A 19,113-nucleotide genomic window follows, 5' to 3' on the forward strand; every position below is an offset into this window, starting at 1 on the left:
ATGGAAAGTATCACCAACAGTGCTACAAAGCAGTACCTGGTCAGTGACACCCAGTTTGGGTTCCACCAGGGCCACTCAGCTCCTGACCTCATTACAACGTTAGTTCAATCATGGACAAAAGAGCTGAATTCCAGAGTTGAGGTGAGAGTGACAGCCCTTGACATCAAGGCCGCATTCGATTGAGTGTAGCGTTAAGGAGTCCTAGCAAAACTGGAATCAATGGATATCAGGGGGCAAACTCTCCACTGTTGGATTCATACTTAGAACATGGGATAATGTTTGTGGTTGTAAGAGGTCAGTCATTTCAGCATCAGGACATTTCTGCAGGAGTTCCTCAGAGTAGTGCCCCAGGCCTAACTACCTTCAACTGCTTCAATGATCTTCCCTCCACCAAAAGGTCAGAAGTGAAAATGTTTGCTGCTGATTGCACAATGCTCAGCACCACTCTCGACTCCTCAGACACTGAAGTGGTCCTCGTTTGAATGCAACAAGATCTGGACAATATCCACGCTTGGGCTGACAAATGGCAAGTAACATTTGTGCCACACAAAAGCCAGGCAATGGCCTTCAGTAAGAGACAATCTAATCACCCTTGACGTTCAATGATGTCACCATCACTGAATCCCGCACTATCAAAATCCTTGGGATTACTATTGACCAGGAACTCAATTGGACTCGCCACATGAACACATAGCTACATGAGCAGGTCAGATGTTAGAAATAATGTGGCAAGTGATTCACCTCTTAACTCCCCAAAACCTGTCCATTATCTACAAGGCACAAGTTTGCAGTGTAATGGAATACTGCCCGCTTGCCTAGATGAGTGTAGCTCCAACAACATTCAAGGAGTTTGACATCATTCAGAACAAAGCAGCCCGCTTGGTTGAGACCACTTCAGCAAACATCCATTCCCTCTACCATTGACTCTCAGTAACAGCCGTGTGTACTATCTACAAGATGCAATGTAGAAAAGATCCTCTGACAGCACCTTCCAAACCCACAACCACTTCCATCTAAAAGGATTAAGGCAACAGATATATGGGAATATCATCACCTGTAATTCCTGATGAAGGGCTCATGCCTGAAACATCAATTCTCCTGCTCCTCGGATGCTGCCTGACCTGCTGTGCTTTTCCAGCACCACACCCTCAACTCTGATCTCTAGCATCTGCAGTCCTCACTTTCTCCTGTATGCTCCCCTCCAAGCCACTCACTGTCCTGACTTGGAAATATATCACCATTCCTTCACTGTTGTTGGGTCAAAATCCTGGAATTTCCTCTGTAAGAGCATTGTAGGTCTCCCTCCAGCACATAGAGTCATAGAGTCATAGAGATGTAAGCATGGAAACAGACACTTTGGTCCAACCCGTCCATGCTGATCAGATATCCCAACCCAAACTAGTCCCACCTGCCAGCACCCGGCCAATATCCCTCCAAACCCTTCCTATTCATATACCATCACGTACCACCCTCTGCGTGAAAAAGCTGCCTTTTATGTCTCTTTTATATCTTTCCCCTCTCACCCTAAACCAATGCCCTCTAGTTCTGGACTCCCAGACCCCAGAGAAAAGACTTTGTCTATTTATCCTATCCATGCCCCTCATAATTTTGTAAACCTCTATAAGGTCACCCCTCAGCCTCCGAAGCTCCAGGGAAAACAGCCCCAGCCTTTTCAGCCTCTCCCTGTAGCTCAGATCCTCCAACCCTGGCAACATTCTTGTAAATTGTTTCTGAACCCTTTCAAGTTTCACAACATCTTTCAGATAGGAAGGAGATCAGATGTGCATGCAATATTCTAACAGTGGCCTAACCAATGTCCTGTACAGCCGCAACATGACCTACCAACTCCTGTACTCAATACTCTGACCAATAAAGGAAAGCATACCAAACGCCTTCTTCACTATCCTATCTACCTGCGACTCCACTGTCAAGGAACTATGAACCTGCACTCCAAGGTCTCTTTGTTCAGTAACACTCCCCAGGACCTTACCATTAAGTGTATAAGTCCTGCTAAGATTTGTTTCCCAAATGCAGCACCTACATTTATCTGAATTAAACTCCATCTGCCACTTCTCAGCCCATTGGACCAGCTGGTCCAGATCCTGTTGTAATCTGAGGTAACCCACTTCGCTGTCCACTACACCTCCAATTTTGGTGTCATCTGCAAACTTGCTAACTGCACCTCTTATGCTCGCATCCAAATCATTTATGTAAATGACCAAAAGTTGAGGACCCATGGACTGCTGTGGTTTAAGGCAGCTCACCACCACTTTCTCAAGAGCAACTAGGGACAGTCAATAAGTACTGGCCAGCCTGCGATGCGCAATCCCACAAATAACTGAAAAATAAAACTCCCAGCATTTTCTTGAGTTTATTCTCTTTACACTGAGCCTACATCTAGCATTAACCAAGCAAAACACAGTGAGCATTGAAAGTAATCAGAGTCATGGAATCAGATCATGTGATCACAGCTGTCAAATTCTGTTTGAACAAGCTTCCTGGGAAATATTTTGGAATACTTTAAGACCTCTCTAGGTGCTGTATGAATGCAAGTAGTTGTTGTTTTGTTTAATACAACAGAGGACTAGGACCCTAGCCCATGGGTTCAAGATTAGAGTGGTGCTGGAAAAGCACAGTAGGTCAGGCAGCATTCGAGGAGCAGGAAAATCAAAGCCAGAAACATCGATTTTCCTGCTCCTCGGATGCTGCCTGACCTGCTGTGCTTTTCCAGCACCACTCTAATCTCCAGTATCTCCCCAGCCCATGGGCTCCTTTAATGAGAAGTAATATTTAGCTCCGTGCTTCTCTGCATCATCCAAAGAAACAGGTAGAACTGCAATTTCAGACAAGTCACCCAGTGGATGAAGAGGAGCACACTTTCTCAACCTACCACTCAGATCCAGGTTTCTGTAACATCTTCCTGGCATCTGAGTTAAACATTTAATTTTGCAGTAGCAATGCTCCCTTAATTGTGTGCTCACAGAGGAGAACTGGTGGCAAAGGGATTGCAACTCACCTGGTAAACCGCTGCTAAGTTATTTTTATTCACTCATGGGATGTGGGCGTTCTGACTGGGCCACCATTTATTGCCCTTCCCGAATTGCCTGGGGGGCAGTTAAGAGTCAACCGCATTGCTGCGGGTCTGGAGTCACATGCAGGCCAGAACAGCTAAGGATGGCAGTTTCCTTCGCCAAAGAACATTAGTGAACCAGATGCTAAACAATGTCACAAACATATGCTTGCGGGGGCAGTGGGAAGGGGACAGGGGAGGCTGTACCTTCATCCTGTAACTTTACTCTTTGACATAATTTTACATTTAGACATGAGTTTCTTTCACTCAGTATCCGGAAATGACGTTTGCTGTTGATGCCTGTTACTTAGCAACAGCACCTTGGTAGCAAACACGCCTTGAGTCCCTGGTGTTAAACACTGTGTCCCCACAGCAAGCTCTACTGCGGCTTCTCTCTGGCCTCTCTTCATGGGCTCAGTTACACACCACAAGGCGACTTCTTCACTAAAAACAAGCAGGAAAGCAGGAAGAGCCTGAAAAACCAAAGAGCCACCACACTCACCCTGCAGCTGCCCACCATGAGCAAGTCAAGAGTAAGTCAAATGTATCATTCCAAAATACTCTGGTATTTTACCAAATAGCAGAAGGAGGTGAGAAAAATCAAACGGTGAGGTCCTCATTTCTGCACATCTGCCTACTTAATAAATTCTAAGTCTGAAACTGGCTTCAGAATAACAACCCTTCACACTACTTCAAAATGAAGGACAATGTTAATTAAAAATGAGATTGCAGTTTGGGACTGAGGTTAGATGTACAGAGAAATATGTGAATAGCAATGTGTTCCAGGGTAGTAATTCAGTTGAGTGGTTTTAATGTAATAAGCTGCGTGATTTAAGCTCAAGCATTCCCAGCAAGTTTGAATTTAGATTCCTGCGTTAAAACTGTCAGTGCATTTTATAATGTGAGGGTTACCCCTTCCAATGGATTGCTCACACTTAGTTTACATTCGTTTACGACTAAACTACAGCAGTGTGTGGCATGTAGTGATGCCGGCGAATTAAATAAGCGACCCTTCAAGGACATAAAGTCTACCTGGTCCACTGAACAGCCACAGATTATTTAGAGTTCACTTGGAATTTGCAAGTTGCAGTAGCTGGAAAGCCTAGAGACTAGGCTGAAACATTTTCATATTGGTTCACACCTGCCACAGAGTACAATACTCAGGATGTGACATCTTCTCTGCAGAGACTTGGTTTAATAAGTTATTGAATCTTCCGTTGCATTGCTTACAGGAATGCAAATGCTTCACTATCTTATAAAGGGGGTGCATCATTCCATGCATTGATCCCTAAATAGTCTTTCTCTTGAATGTCACAAAGAGCAATTGCTTTAACACGAGATGGTGTGTTTGAAACCTTTGGGAATTAACCTTTTATAAGCAGAACGAATGAACAATAATAGTAAAGGCGTAGCTTAACTTGAAAGAAATATTTATGTGGGGATCAAACCGACAATGTTATAGTTGCACACAATGACAGATGTTAAGCAGAAAGTGGTAGCAGCCCTTCCCAAGTGAAGCTCTTGATAAAGTGTGGCAGAGTAATAATGTCACTGGAACTAGGAAGGTAGAGGCTCAAGCCTATGCTCTGGGTATAGGGGTTCAAACACCACTATGGCAACTTCAGTGAATAAATTTAGATTTATACAGCTGAATTCAATAATACTGACTCTCAAAGCATCATCTGGAACCAATTTATTTCCCTAACATCCTTTAGGCAGGGCAATCCACCATCCTTACCACGGTCTGGCCTGTATACAACTCCAGAGCCACAGAAATGCCATTCTCAAGCACCATCTGAAAAGACCCAACAAGGTGCTCAGTTCCTAGGCAATTAGGGGTGGGCCTGCTCGACTTACCCACATGCAATGAAAAGTTAAAGAAGCATTTTAAGAAACAGTGCTCACTGGAATCATTCCTTCTCTCTGTCACAGAAGCACAGAGCATTGTCAAACAGCTGAGTTACAATGGCAATGGCTTTACTGACCCTTCAGAAACTCAAAGGACCCCACCTTCTGTATCAACAATATTGCTGATAACGCTATGACTGCGGCTCGCTCTCTTTTGACAACTCATTTGTGAGACCAGGAGTGATCATACAAGCATCTCCACAGCCACCAAATGTCACTTTCAATGTCAATTTCCCAGCATAGTTACTCAGGAACTTTAGTGCTTCAACTAGGTCTCTCCTCATCTAATGATGATAGAATCACATAAGATCAGAGGGTGGATCCTGAGCAACTGGCACACAGAGCAGTGGGCTGTATTCAATAATTCATATGCCACTCAACTGACATTGCATTTACAACACAGAAATGGGTGCTTTGGCCCAACAGGTCCATATTAGTAGTTATACTAGAAATGAATCTTCTCCATCCTTTCTCAATGAACTTCATCACATTTCTCCATTACTTTTATCATCAGATACCTTTCTTCCCCTAAAATCTACTAGTAATAACTAATTCAAGCACTCCTCATGGTAATGAGTCCCACTGCTCAAGATGGAAAGCAAGAAATGTAGGGCTTGTGTTTTTGTAGTGCCTTTTATAGACTCTGGATGTCGTAAGTACATTACAGGCAATGAAGATGAAATGTAGATTAGATTCTCTATAGTGTGAAAACAGGCCCTTCGGGCCAACCAGTACACACTGACCCTCCAAAGAGTAACCCACCCAGACCCATTTCCCTCTGACTAATGCACCTAACGCTATGAACAATTTAGCATGGCCAATTCACCTGACCTGCACATCTTTGGACTATGGGAGGAAACCCACACAGACACAGGGAGAATGTGCAAACTCCACCCGAGGCTAGAATCAAACTTGGGACCCTGGTGCTGTGAGGCAGCAGTGCTAGACACCGTGCTGCCTGCTGCTCTAATGTAGGAAACTGGGAATAGAAATCTCCAAAATGAAGGATGTCAGTATAAATGTCACTAGCACACAAACAGCAGTGCACTCAGCCTCCGTGAGTATCAGTGCAAGTCTCAGGACTCAAGCTGCATATGTTTCTCTGTAGATGCCTGACAGGAATAGCAGCTGGAGGAAGCATCTGCTTACAACCAGTCCAACCCTCCTTCAGAAAATAACCCCCTTAATCCAAGGAATCGGTCAAGTCAACCTTCCCTAAACTGTTTCGAATGCTCCTTCTTAAGTAAGGAGACTGAAACAGAACACAGTATTCTTTTCACCAATTGCCTTTGCAAGATGTTCATGGAAGTTTTGTTGCAGATCTGGAGTAACACAAATTGATCAAAGCAAAAATATTATTTGATAAAGATATTATTAATTGTTGGTGCATTTTTTTCCTGTGGCAATAGGTTTCCAATACTAGGATCCTTACTGATCTATTATTTTTACTCTCATCTATAATCAAGCTTCTCATAACTTTCTTCTGTGACATCAGCAATCTCTTAGTATCTGTGATTTATTCAATAAATAATTTGTCTTATTTGTGCTGTTTTTCCATTTCTTTTTCCGGATAATTAGAAGTGGAACAAGTACAACAGATTCTTAATTGAAGTAAAATGCATAATGACAACAGCACTCATGTTTTATTGACATGGAGAACACAATGCCAATAAGATTGAGGCATACTGATTTTACCGATTCAAAACAATTGATTAAAAAGCAATTTTTTAGCTCTATGAAGAATTTACTTTTCAAAAAGATCCCTTTTTGCTGTGGAGGAGCAGAGCTGATAAATAGATTCCAGTCATCGGAGGTTCTGTCTGTGGTGTGGACTGTCATGAGATGGGGAGAGCTGACCCAGCGATCATCAGCACCTGGTGCATGATGCTTCTGCTTTTCCTTCCAGAAACATCTCTGCCCAGTTCAGGCTTTGATCATGCGCCTCACCTGCATTTTCCTCAAACTGAATCATGTTTCTTGCCAGAATTCTCGGTAGCAGGAGATAATTAGGTAGAAATATTCTACTTCAGTGTACTGTGTACCTATTTCAGGTTGGAAACCTTAGACATTAGTTGAAACTTTATTGCTGGAACAGCACAGCAGGTCAGGCAGCATCCAGGGAACAGGAGATTCGACGTTTCGGGCACAGGCCCTTCTTCAGGAATGAGCAGAGAGTGTTCAGCAGGAGAAGATAAAAGGTAGGGAGGAGGGACTTGGAGGAGGGGAGTTGGAAATGTGATAGGTGGAAAGAGGTCAAGGTGAGGGTGATAGGTCGGAGTAGGATGGAGGCGGAGAGGTCAAGAAGAAGACTGCAGGTCAGGAAGGCGGTGCCGGGCTGGAGGGATCCGGCTGAGACAAGGTGGGGGGAGGGGGGATCTTCATCCCCCCTCCCCCCCACCTTGTCTCAGCCGGATCCCTCCAGCCCGGCACCGCCTTCCTGACCTGCAGTCTTCTTCTTGACCTCTCCGCCTCCATCCTACTCCGACCTATCACCCTCACCTTGACCTCTTTCCACCTATCACATTTCCAACTCCCCTCCTCCAAGTCCCTCCTCCCTACCTTTTATCTTCTCCTGCTGAACACTCTCTGCTCATTCCTGAAGAAGGGCCTGTGCCCGAAACGTCGAATCTCCTGTTCCCTGGATGCTGCCTGACCTGCTGTGCTGTTCCAGCAATAAAGTTTCAACTTTGATCTCCAGCATCTGCAGACCTCACTTTCTCCTCCAACCTTAGACATTAACCCAGTGCAGGCTTCCTAAAGGTTCAGGGGCTGTCATGACCACCACAAAACATTTCAGGTCAACAGTCCTCTCTGTCAATTCCTGTTTTCGTTCTCCAGTTTGCTGTCATTCTCGTTTCCTGGGAAATTTAAATGGCAATATATAACATGCTTAGGGTAACATTCTCTGCACGTCACAGATATGCTGGTTTCCCTTTTTAAAATTCTTTCATGGTAAATGGGTGTCCCTGGCAAGGCCAGCACTTGTTGTCCATCCCTAATTGTCCTTAAGAAGGTGTTGGTCATCTGCCTTCTGGAACCATTAAAGTCCAATCAGGTAAGGATGTGACATTATAGAGAGGTTGGGGCTGGGAGATCACCAGTTGACACATCAGGTGTTTCCTTTAGAAGTAGAATCCCTGTTGAGTGGAAATAGACCCTTTGGCCCAACAAGTCCACAACGACCCTCCAAAAGGTAACCCACCCAGACCCATTCCCCTACCCTATGTTTACCCCTGACTAATGCATCTAACCTACATACACATCCCTAAAGGGACATTTCCCAAAACCAATTCACTTAACCTGCACATCTTTGGATTGTGGGAGGAAATCCACGCAGACACAGGGAGAATATGCAGTCCCCCAAGACTGGAATCAAACCCAGTACCTGGCTCTGTGAGGCAGCAGTGCTGACCACTGAGCTACCTCTACACCTCTGTGTTGTCGCTACAGCCAAAGGCTGATATCTGTGAACTTGTTTTTTATTCATTCATTGGATAAGAGCATTGCTGGCTGGGCCAACATTTACTACCCATCTCTAACTGCCTGAAAGAGCGCAGCTAACAGTCAACCACATTGCTATGGGTCTGGAGTCACCTGTAGGCCAGACTAGATAAGGATGACTGTTTCTTTCCTTAATGAATTTAAGTTAACCAGATGGGTTTTTTTCCCAACAATTGATTCATGGTCATCTTTAGACTATTAATTTCAAATTTTTATTGAATTCAAATTGAACCAGCTGCCATGGCAGGATTCAAACCTGGGTCACCAGAATATTATCTGGGTCTCTGGATTAACAGTCCAGCAATAATATCATTAGGCCATTGCCTCCCCTAAACCGAGACTCTTAGACTCTTAGACTCCCCACATCTTCTCCACAAATGCTCAGAGATGCTAGAAGACGGCTAACTTCACCACCTCCGCTTCAACATTCCACTCTTTCACACATCTCCTGCAGGATGGAGAAAGTGAGGACTGCAGATGCTGGAGATCAGGGTCAAGAGTGCGGTGCTGGAAAAGCACAGCAGGTCAGGCAGCATCCGACGAGCAGGAGAATCGACGTTTCAGACATTCCTGATGAAGGGCTTATGCCTCAAACTTTGATTCTCCTGTTCTTTGGATGCTGCCTGACCTGCTGTGCTTTTCCAGCACTGCCCTCTCGACTCTATCTCCTGCAGGATGGCAGGTGGACAAGATCTGAAATGGGCAGAAGTGAACGTCGCTCTGTCTTTGAACTACTGGATCCATCCAAGGCACTCCATGTACGTGTCTTATCAGGAAGCCTCCAAACACAATTCCATCAAGTGAATACAAATATCGTGTTTGCAAAGACTGATGTCTTCATTACTTAACCTGTGTAAAGGGTACTGCTGCTGATAGCAGCCTCCATTCAAGCACAAGTTATTGTTGGTAACTCCCCTGTCCTTACCCAGTCTGGCCTACATGGGACTCTAGACTCACAGCAATGTGATTGACTTTTAACTGGCCTCTGGGCAATTATGGATAGGCAATAAATGCTGGTCTGGCCAGTGACACTCAGATCCAATGAAAGAATATTTAAAAATCAAGAGTGCTGCTTAATAAACTCTTTTCTGCTTTGGAGTATATTCCAATGAGGTGAGGATATTCCCAACAGGATATTGAACCAGGGCATGATACACTGGACCATTTCATCTCTAGTTTTTTTCCAATAGCAGAACACTGTGAGTAAAGCCAAATGTTCGATTACAGCTCAGAGGGCGAGGATAAGAATCTGTTTAATGAAGGAATCACAGCAAATTCGCTCTGTACTATTCACTTCTGTCATTGTTACAGTGAAACTATGAAACCTGCATGCTTGTTAAATTCATTACTGCAGCTAAGACTGGAGTAACAGAATTTGCAAATTGACTGGAGCTGCTCAAGCTGCTCATTAATGAGCCAAGCAGCTCCTTCGCAAACAGAACTGGTTTTCCTTCACACTTTGCAGGAGATTAAGAATCATCGGTGACCACAAAACATGCTTTCCACAAACAACCTTTGCCCAGTCTGTCTTTGGCTAAAATTGCTTAGTTTCAAAATACTGAACCAGCTAAGCAATGACCAGACTTTCAGTTCTGCTTCATACAATAGTTTCAGTGTACCACAGTTACACAAAGAGTCATCTCTGCAGCTAAATTAATTTTTATTAAAACACATATTTTATTGGATTGACTCCTGGGGCAGAATCAAATGTCCACCCCTGAGGTGTTTTTAGTAGTGGGGGATAATTTATCCTTGGGAGAGGGGGGAAGAGAGTTGGGCTACCTTTCCACATCAACCCCATTTATTCTGGTGTAGAGAGACATGAGGGATGGTGTTCCAGCTCTTTTACACACCGTAAGTTGGTAATTAATGCCCACATGAGGGCTTCATGCTGCTGTCACTGATATACAATCAGTAGAGGACGGGGATATTTTTGGGCATAAATCTCCAAAAAGTAAATTCATGAGGTTGGTGAGGTGTGGGCCTTTCATTGTTCACTGTGTGATTAAGGGACTTGGCATCAGGAAGAAGGGGATGCGGGAGTTGTTGGGCACTGAGAGTCATGCCTCAGAATTTGGTGCTGGATTTCCCTCTCTCATGACCCCAACATCCCTCCCTCACTCTCCTCAATCCTGGCTCCCTCTCAGATTCAAGATATCTTCCCTGGGGTGTATTACTGCTTTTCTGTATCACTGGCAATGGGTGGAATGGGCAGCTGCCAGCCCCTGATAAGCTGGCACTCTCAGGGGTCAGCATTTCCGCTCCTTTCAGTCCTTGACTCTAGAGATGGCCTGCTACTGATCAATGACAGAGGGCCTTCACCAGTCGAGGTCACATGGACTGTCACAGGACCTTCAGCTAGATGCCCATTGTCTGCAGTAAATACTGCCCCTGGTGTCCAGGAGTAGAAGGACAGTTAGGAAGAATATTAAAAGTTCTTTCTGTCAAAATATATTCGTATTTATAGGAGGTAGGTCACATTAATTCCATGGATTAAATATTGCTACCAGTTGACTCTGACTAACAAGTGCCTGTCTGAAAACATTACAATCATAATTTGAGGATAAACAGAACCCAACGTAACTTGAACAAAGATATTCTTGTGAATCATTCATTAGCTCAAAAGAAATTATGTTTCTTTGCATTTAGTTCCATGATATCTTTGTCTCTTGATCACTCCTGCTCAAACTACTGCCTGCAAAGGCATCCTCATCTCTACTATCCACTTAGTTAAGATTCACATCCATGCCCGTCACTTATATAATGACCACTGCATGACTATTCTTAGAAAAGGTTCAAGTTAAGTGACAAGTCAGTGGTGTTGAAAATGTTCAAAAATCATATCCATGGGAGTGGAAAATTGGAACCAAACAAACCCATTTCAGCATCCACATTCCTTCTGCCAGCCCAGTGCACAGGATTTGAAGACTTGGATGGGGTAGGAGGGAGAGAACTGACATTATTTCCACTACAAGTAACCCTGAAGCCAATATCCTCATGGGTTAGATGGTTCTAGTTGTCTGAGCATTTGAAAACTTTCTTGTGTTATATGCACCGAGCCATGGAGTACATGGCCGGTTAAACCTTGACACTGCCTTCGAGCTGTCTGTCACCAACATATAACTGAAGCTTTCTGGGAAAAGTAACCTTTTTCAATTAGGCAAGTGAACATTTGCCAGATATAGATTCTTTTTACAACCTATTTTGTTAAGAGACTGTGTAATGCAATGATTGTTGTTACCATGTTGTGGATGCTGCTATAAAAACAAAACAATATTCAAGAAAAATATTTTTCAACATAAAAATGCAACCCTCAAGCTCTGTGTAAATTTACAATGTCAGTCACAGCCTAAACTAGAGACAGTATCGTCTCGGAGTAGTTCTTCCCATTGGCTTTACTTAAGGATAGGAGGATTGTTACGAGCTTAGCGCAAGCTTTCCAAAACCGGGGTTGGGATTCAAAGTGAGGTCACAAGCTGAAACTTTGGGGTTGTGGATTTTGAAGTGGTAATGTTCACCACAGACCAGTTCAAACAGCCGTTCTCCAGCTCACATCAAGGCACTGTGTCAATGTTCAACCCAAAATGGGGTCACACAGGGAAAAGAGTTAGGGAAGCACTAGCTTAGCAAGTTCTCTTAATTAGCAAGGTCCTTCACCTTGGACTGTTTGCAGGTCTGCCCTGTCTCTGATCTATTCTTTCTCTTTGACCTTAGTGTCCCCGTTCCTTATGGGATCAGAATAATAGATGATAGCAGTAAAATATTCCTGCTGGGTTTCAGCTTGAGTAATGTGCCTGCCAGGCACTATCCAAAACTCTTTCGTGTGACACTTTTAGCAAATCCAACAAAATAAATGTTCCTACTTTTCCACTATTTTTACCTTTCTGATCTGATAAATTTCATTTGGTGATGTACAATAATGACATTATTCTTTGTATATTTCTGTGGCTGAGGGCATGTTAGGTTTCTGTTTGGGTGGGAGGCATTTAGATGTTATTGAAATTTGAGGCTATGTCAGACTGACATGCATGCTGTGAATGATATAGGGTTTAGACCTGAAAAATCAATGATACTTAAAATAAAATTATTGAGCCTCAATTGGAATCCATGGGCTGTCAATCATAAGTGATGTATTTGATGTTGTTCACCCGGTCTGTGTCTATGAGGCATGCAGTCACACACATACAAGGATTGATCTAATCACTGTGTCTCATCCATCATCAGCAACTGGACTTCCAGAGATAATGGAAATGTTTGGGGAGAATTTCTGTTCACAGACATTGATTCTTTAATTTGAAAGCTTATAACCCTATCTTCAACATTTTCAAACTGTAATGCATTTATTGATTTATTTTTGTGGATTTTTCGACATCTCTCGGTCCACCCAACATTGCCATTTGTGGGTTTTACACATGAGGGATGAGTGTGGGGAATACCACAGGAAGTATATTCTTGCAGTAGACATTTGGATAAAATCAGGTGATCTCCTCTTTTCACATTGGACGGCAAATCTTCAGCTCTGATCTCTAACTTTGATCATCAGAATACTCTTACAGCCAGGAGATTGCTGGTGTTTCATCTTTTTTGATCATTGATCCATCCTTAAACTCCTCTGAGTTGAGTGAATTTGTTTCTTTCCATCAGTGGTTTTCAGGTGGTGCAGTGATTACAGTTGCTCCTTCCCTCTGTCAGTCAATAACACTATTTCCTATCTCTTTCCCTTGATTATATCTGTGTTATATAGTGTACTCAGAGAGAACGCCCAATATTAGAGGAGGCCGTGGCCTTGCAGTATTATCACTAGACTGTTAGTCCAGAGACCCTGGTAATGTTCTGAGGACCCAAGGTTCAAATTCTATCATGGTAGAGGGTGGCATTTGAATTCGATAAAAATCTGAAATTATGAGTCTAATGATGATCATGAAGCCATTGTGATTGTCTGGATGACGAATATCCTTTAGGGAAGGAAACTGCCATCCTTACCTGGTCTGGACTACATGTGACTCCAGACCCACAGCAATGTGGTTGACTGTTAGCTGCCATTTGAGAAATTAGGGATGGGCAATAAATGCTGGCACAGCCAATGACACACTCATCCCATGAGTGAATTAAAGAAAAATAACCTGGATCAATTACAAATTTACTTGTAACCGTGGGGGTTTCAGACTCCCATTTCTCTCCATGGCCTGTCCTGGGAACTCCACGACCCTAATTCCACCCCAAACCAGCCCCACCTCCCACAACTGACTCTCTGTTGGACTCGACTTATTCAAGCCATGACCCTGGCTGTAATAATGACTTACCTCTCGCACTCTCCCTATTCTCCACTTAGCCCCAACTACCTCTATAGTTTTGGTCCTGACTACCCTCCTCAGCCCCAGCCCAACTGAACCCCCTTCTCCATCTGGCTCACCCTTACTCATCGGCTCACATTTCTGACATTCTTTAACTGCTGCCTGGGATGACCTGATGTGGTTCAGCTTTAACTTGGTCTTGTTTTTGGACCTGGCCAACTGTGTACAATAAAGGTGGATCTCACGTAAAGTCAACCCTTAACTTTTGACCAAAAAATTCCAATCTCTTTCCACTTACCGGCTGTTTGCCACTGAGGTGAAATTTGACCGAGTGCAAAGCTACTCACTGACAGAATTGCTGGTCAGTGCACCATCGATAGGGTCATTCAGCTTCTTGTGTCTACTACACACATCAACGCATCATTTTAAGACTATCCCCTCACTGAACATTGTTTCCTGCTGAACCACCTCTCGAAGGGGGCAAATGGTATCAAGCAAGACCCACGGGTGCACAGCTCCATTTCAACTTAAAATCAATGAGATTGCAGATCAATCAAATAATCGTGCAGGAAGTAAGGAATTCAAGATATTTGAAAAGCTTCTGAAACAGCACCTTCCAACCTATGACCACTTCCACCTAGAAGGGCAAGGGCAGCAGATACATGGGAACACCAACGTTGGCCAATTCCTCTCGAAGCAACTCACCATTCTAACTTGGAAATATACCGCCGTTCCTTCACTGTCACTGAAATCCTGGAATTACCTGCCTAAGGGCTTTGTGGGTCAACCCTGAGCACGTGGACTTCAAGAAAGCAGTTCACCACCACCTATTCAAGGGCTACTAGGGACAGTCAATAAATAAAGCCAGTGACACCCACGTCCCTTGAGTGAATACAAGAAAAGGAAGTATACAAAAGATCTGATATTGCTATTACCTCTATTTCGGCTGATGTCCAAGAATAGAGTCATAGAGCGGTACAGCACAGAAAGAGACCATTCAGTCCACCCACCCACGCCAACCAGATATCCTAAATGAATCTAATCCCATTTGCCACCATTTGGCCCATATCCCTCTAAACCCTTCCTATTCATGTAATCATCCAGATGCTTTTTAAATGTAATTGTACCAGCCTCCACCACTTCCTCTGGCAGCTCATTCCATACATGCACCATCATCTGCATGAAAAGATTGCCCTTTAGGTCCCTTTTAAATCATTCCCCTCTCACCTTAAACCTATGCCCTCTAGTTTTGGACTCCCCTACCCCGGGGAAAAGACCTTGTCTATTTACCCTATTCATGTCTCTCGTAATTTTGTAAACCTCTGTAAGGTCACCCCTCAGCCTCCGATGCTCCAGGGAAAATAGGTCAAAAAAATTAAAATAAATCAATAAAATCTAATAAAAGTGCAAATAGAAGAATCCTAGCATGTGACCACAGTTGGAAGACAAGGTTACAATGTACAGCGATGAATATCACCAGAATATACTCTCAGTTTCTTGAAGATCCGTCTGAGTCTTTGTGCTGAAACAGACAAGAACAGTAGGTATTACAGGTTTCAAAACTATTCCTGAATGATATAATAGGTTTATGAAACAAAGCAATTTTGTACTGAGGACCAAGATATTCTAGAGACCCCCAACAGAATTAAATAATTAGTCTATCACATTTCACCAGACTATAATTGAACTTCGGCAAAAGAATGGATGTACTTTGGCTTGCATTAAGAACATAGGCGTGATTCTTTGAATTTTGACATTTGAACCAATCAAACACAGAGAGAAAATGGTGTCAGTGTAGAGAACCAGCCATGGAAAGTATAGACTCACAATTGTGGTCTCGTTAATGACTGTTTGGACTGAGCTTAAGCCAATGTGATATTTGAGAAAACATTCCCAAAGCAGTAAATCCTAAGAGGAGTGGTCAACCATATTCATGCAACATGATGTATAAATAAAGGTGGCTTTAAAATATGACAGAGGAGAGCTTGGAATTTCCAATCAGGAGAATTACATAAAGAAAAAATGTCTTCTCATGTGCGACTGTTGAGATCACACCTTGGCAACAATGCTGCTGAAATTAGCTGACACTTGAAGGTGGATTTTAACCCCTGCAAAAAGTCAATCCCTTACTTTTTGAATTAATACTTGGTCTTAGAACCCCAACCTTTATGCAAATATATACAATAAGTGAAAAGGTCAAAAGAGGGGTTCCAACCTCAAGAATTAAACAAGTAATATAACAAAAACAAAAGCTCACATTGTGTTTCTGCAGGAAAACTACAGGTCTAACATATGAGGAACGGCTGAGGATACTGGGATTGTATTCGTTGGAGTTTAGAAGATTAAGGGGAGACTTAATAGAGACGTACAAAATAATACATGGCTTGGAAAAGGTGGATGCTAGGAAATTGTTTCAGTTAAACGAGGAGACTAGGACCCGTGGACACAGCCTTAGAATTAGAGGGGGTCATTTCAGAACAGAAATGCGGAGACATTTCTTCAGCCAGAGAGTGGTGGGCCTGTGGAATTCATTGCCACGGAGTGCAGTGGAAGCCGGGACGCTAAATGTCTTCAAGGCCGAGATTGATAGATTCTTGTTGTCTAGAGGAATTAAGGGCTACGGGGAGAACGCTGGTAAGTGGAGCTGAAATGCGCATCAGCCATGATTGAATGGCGGAGTGGACTCGATGGGCCGAATGGCCTTACTTCCACTCCTATGTCTTATGGTCTTATGGTCTTATAACTAGATGACTCATTGGCTCAATTCTCAAAAATAACAAGCTAATAAAGTGTTAGAAAACGTCCCTCCAACCGTTTACTCTTCCTTCTCCAGAAAAAAGTGACAGTCACATTACAACTTGAAACTGCAATTCTCACTAACAATGGCTCATGGAAGGCACAGAACCTGACATCAAAGTTATGCCTCTGTTTGATCAAACTATTCTGTAGGCTGCCTGGGTCTGTGTTCATTAAAACAGTCGACATGTACAATTTGCCAAAGGGCAGAGTACTATCACTCTAAGCAATTGAGTACAATGCTTAACTCTACAAATGTGACTTTGCTGATATCCTTTGGAATATAGGAACAGGAGTAAGCTATTTATCCCATTATTCTGTTCTATCTTCTTAACTCCTAGTTCAAACCACTGGCTTTCCAAACATCTTAGAATCATCCCAAAAGCAATTTTGATTGATCTTCCCCCAAGCTGAAGAGAATCATCAACAATAAATTTGTAAAGTTAGTCAGACTGTAGCTTTACTCTATGGAAGACACTTTCTTTAAGTGCTTCAAATGATGGGAAGCAGGCAGAGGTGCTATCACAAGAGACTGCCATTTTCCTATGGGGGTACCCCTTCCCTCCCACCTACGTGGTTTTGAAACCCTTACCATCCCCACCCCCAGCTCCTCAAGGTAGGACTTCCTCTCAGCAAGGGTGGGATATTCACTAGAATAGTGCAGCTGCCTGAACCCCTTATAAATTCCCACATCGAGTTAGCATTGCGACATCCAATGTGTTTCAGAGCCAAAGAAAAGTCATGCTGGACTCAAATCATTTGCTGCGTTTCTCTCTCCATTGATGCTGCCAGACCTGCTGGGCTTGTTCTGCACTCTCTGTTTGTATTTCAAATCTCCAGCATCCCCAGTATTTTCCTTTGTTTTAACAAAATGATATATTGATCGAGAGCACTTTCCAAACTGAGCTCCATATCTGAACAGATGAACATGCAATAATGCAACATTGTGATGGTGGTCACATATTGTGAATAGTTCTTTTAATAGCCCTCTTAGGGAGTCGGTTAGTTTAGTTGGCTGGATAGCTGGTTTACAGTGTAGACTAACATCGACAGTATGGGATTCAATTCTTGCACTCATTGAGGTTACACTCCTTCTCAACTTCTTCCAATGCCTGAGGTGTGGTGACCCTCAGGTTAAACCATCACCAGTTGTCTTTCTCTAACGAGACAGAGAGCAGCCTAAGGCCTGGTAGGATTAAGCTGACTTTGCTTTTATTGAGCTGTATTCAATAGTGGGCTCTGAAGAAGCTAGATTTTTAAAACAATTTAATTCACAGGTTGAGAAACCTTACTGACTTGGCCAGAATTTATTGCCTAGCCCTAAATGCCTGTATTTAGTGATGAGCTAACTTCATAAATAAACAAAACGGATTCTTAGGCCCTTTTAGAAAATAGCTGAGTCATCCATATTATTGTGAATCTGGAGTCTCATGTAGACCAGACCAGATAAAGATGGCTGATCTCTTTCTCAACAGAAAATTGGTGAACCAGAGAGTTTTTAAACAACAATTATGGAGTCATAGAAATATACAGCACGGAAACAGACCATTTGGTTCAACTCGTCCATGCCAACCAGTTATCCCAACCCAATCTAGTCCCACCTGTCAGCACCCGGCCCATATCCTTCCAAACTCTTCCTATTCATATACCCATTCAGATGCCTTTAAAATGTTGCAATTGTACTAGCCTCCACCACTTCCTCTGGCAGCTCATTCCATACACGCACCACCCTCTGTGTGAAAATGTTGCCCCTTAGGTCTCTTTTATATCTTTCCCCTTTCACCCTAAACCTATGCCCTCTAGTCCTGGACTCCCCACCCCAGGGAAAATATTTTATCTATTTATCCTATCCATGCATATCATGGTTTTATAAACCTCTATAAGGTCACCCCTCAGCCTCTGATGCTCCAGGGAAAACAGCCCCAGCCTATTCAACCTCTCCCTATAGCTCAAATCCTCCAACCCTGGCAACATCCTTGTAAATCTTTTCTGAACCCTTTCAAGTTTCACAACATCTTGCTGGTAGGAAGGAGACCAGAATTGCAAGCAATATTCCAACAGTGGCCTAACCAATGTCCTGTACAGCTGCAACATGACCTCCCAACTCCTGTACTCAATACTCTGACCAATAAATGAAAGCATACCAAACACCTTCTTCACTATCATATCTACCTGTGATTCTACTTTCAAGGAGCTATGAACCTGCATTCCAAGGTCTCTTTGTTCAGTAACACTCCCTAGGACCTTACCATTAAGTGTATAAGTCCTACTAAGATTTGCTTTCCCAAAATGCAGGACCTCACATTTATCTGAATTAAACTCCATCTGCCACTCCTCAGCCCATTGGCCCATCTGATCAAGATCTACATCTCCAATTTTGGTGTCATCTGCAAATGTACTAACTATACCTCTTATGCCCGCATCCAAATCATTTATATAAATGACGAAAAGTAGTGGACTCAGCACTGATCCTTGTGGCACTCCACTGGTCACAGGCCTCCAGTCTGAAAACAACCCTCCACCACCACCCTCTGTCTTCTAACT

The 19,113-nt window shown here is 43.2% G+C and overlaps 1 protein-coding gene across 1 annotated transcript in view; it reads left to right on the forward strand.

The window, feature by feature from the left end:
• The window catches only part of LOC122563543 (parkin coregulated gene protein homolog), a 294,523-nt gene continuing 275,410 nt past the window's right edge, over positions 1-19,113 (forward strand). The window contains exons 1-2 of the mRNA XM_043717409.2: positions 1-53; positions 3,444-3,603. Of these exons, the coding sequence (XP_043573344.2) occupies positions 1-53; positions 3,444-3,603 (213 nt within the window). The remainder of the gene's footprint in view (positions 54-3,443; positions 3,604-19,113) is intronic.

Source organism: Chiloscyllium plagiosum, unplaced genomic scaffold, assembly GCF_037043375.1.
Source record: "Chiloscyllium plagiosum isolate Xiang-an unplaced genomic scaffold, Cpla_swu_hap1 HiC_scaffold_30, whole genome shotgun sequence".
NCBI lineage: Eukaryota > Metazoa > Chordata > Chondrichthyes > Orectolobiformes > Hemiscylliidae > Chiloscyllium > Chiloscyllium plagiosum.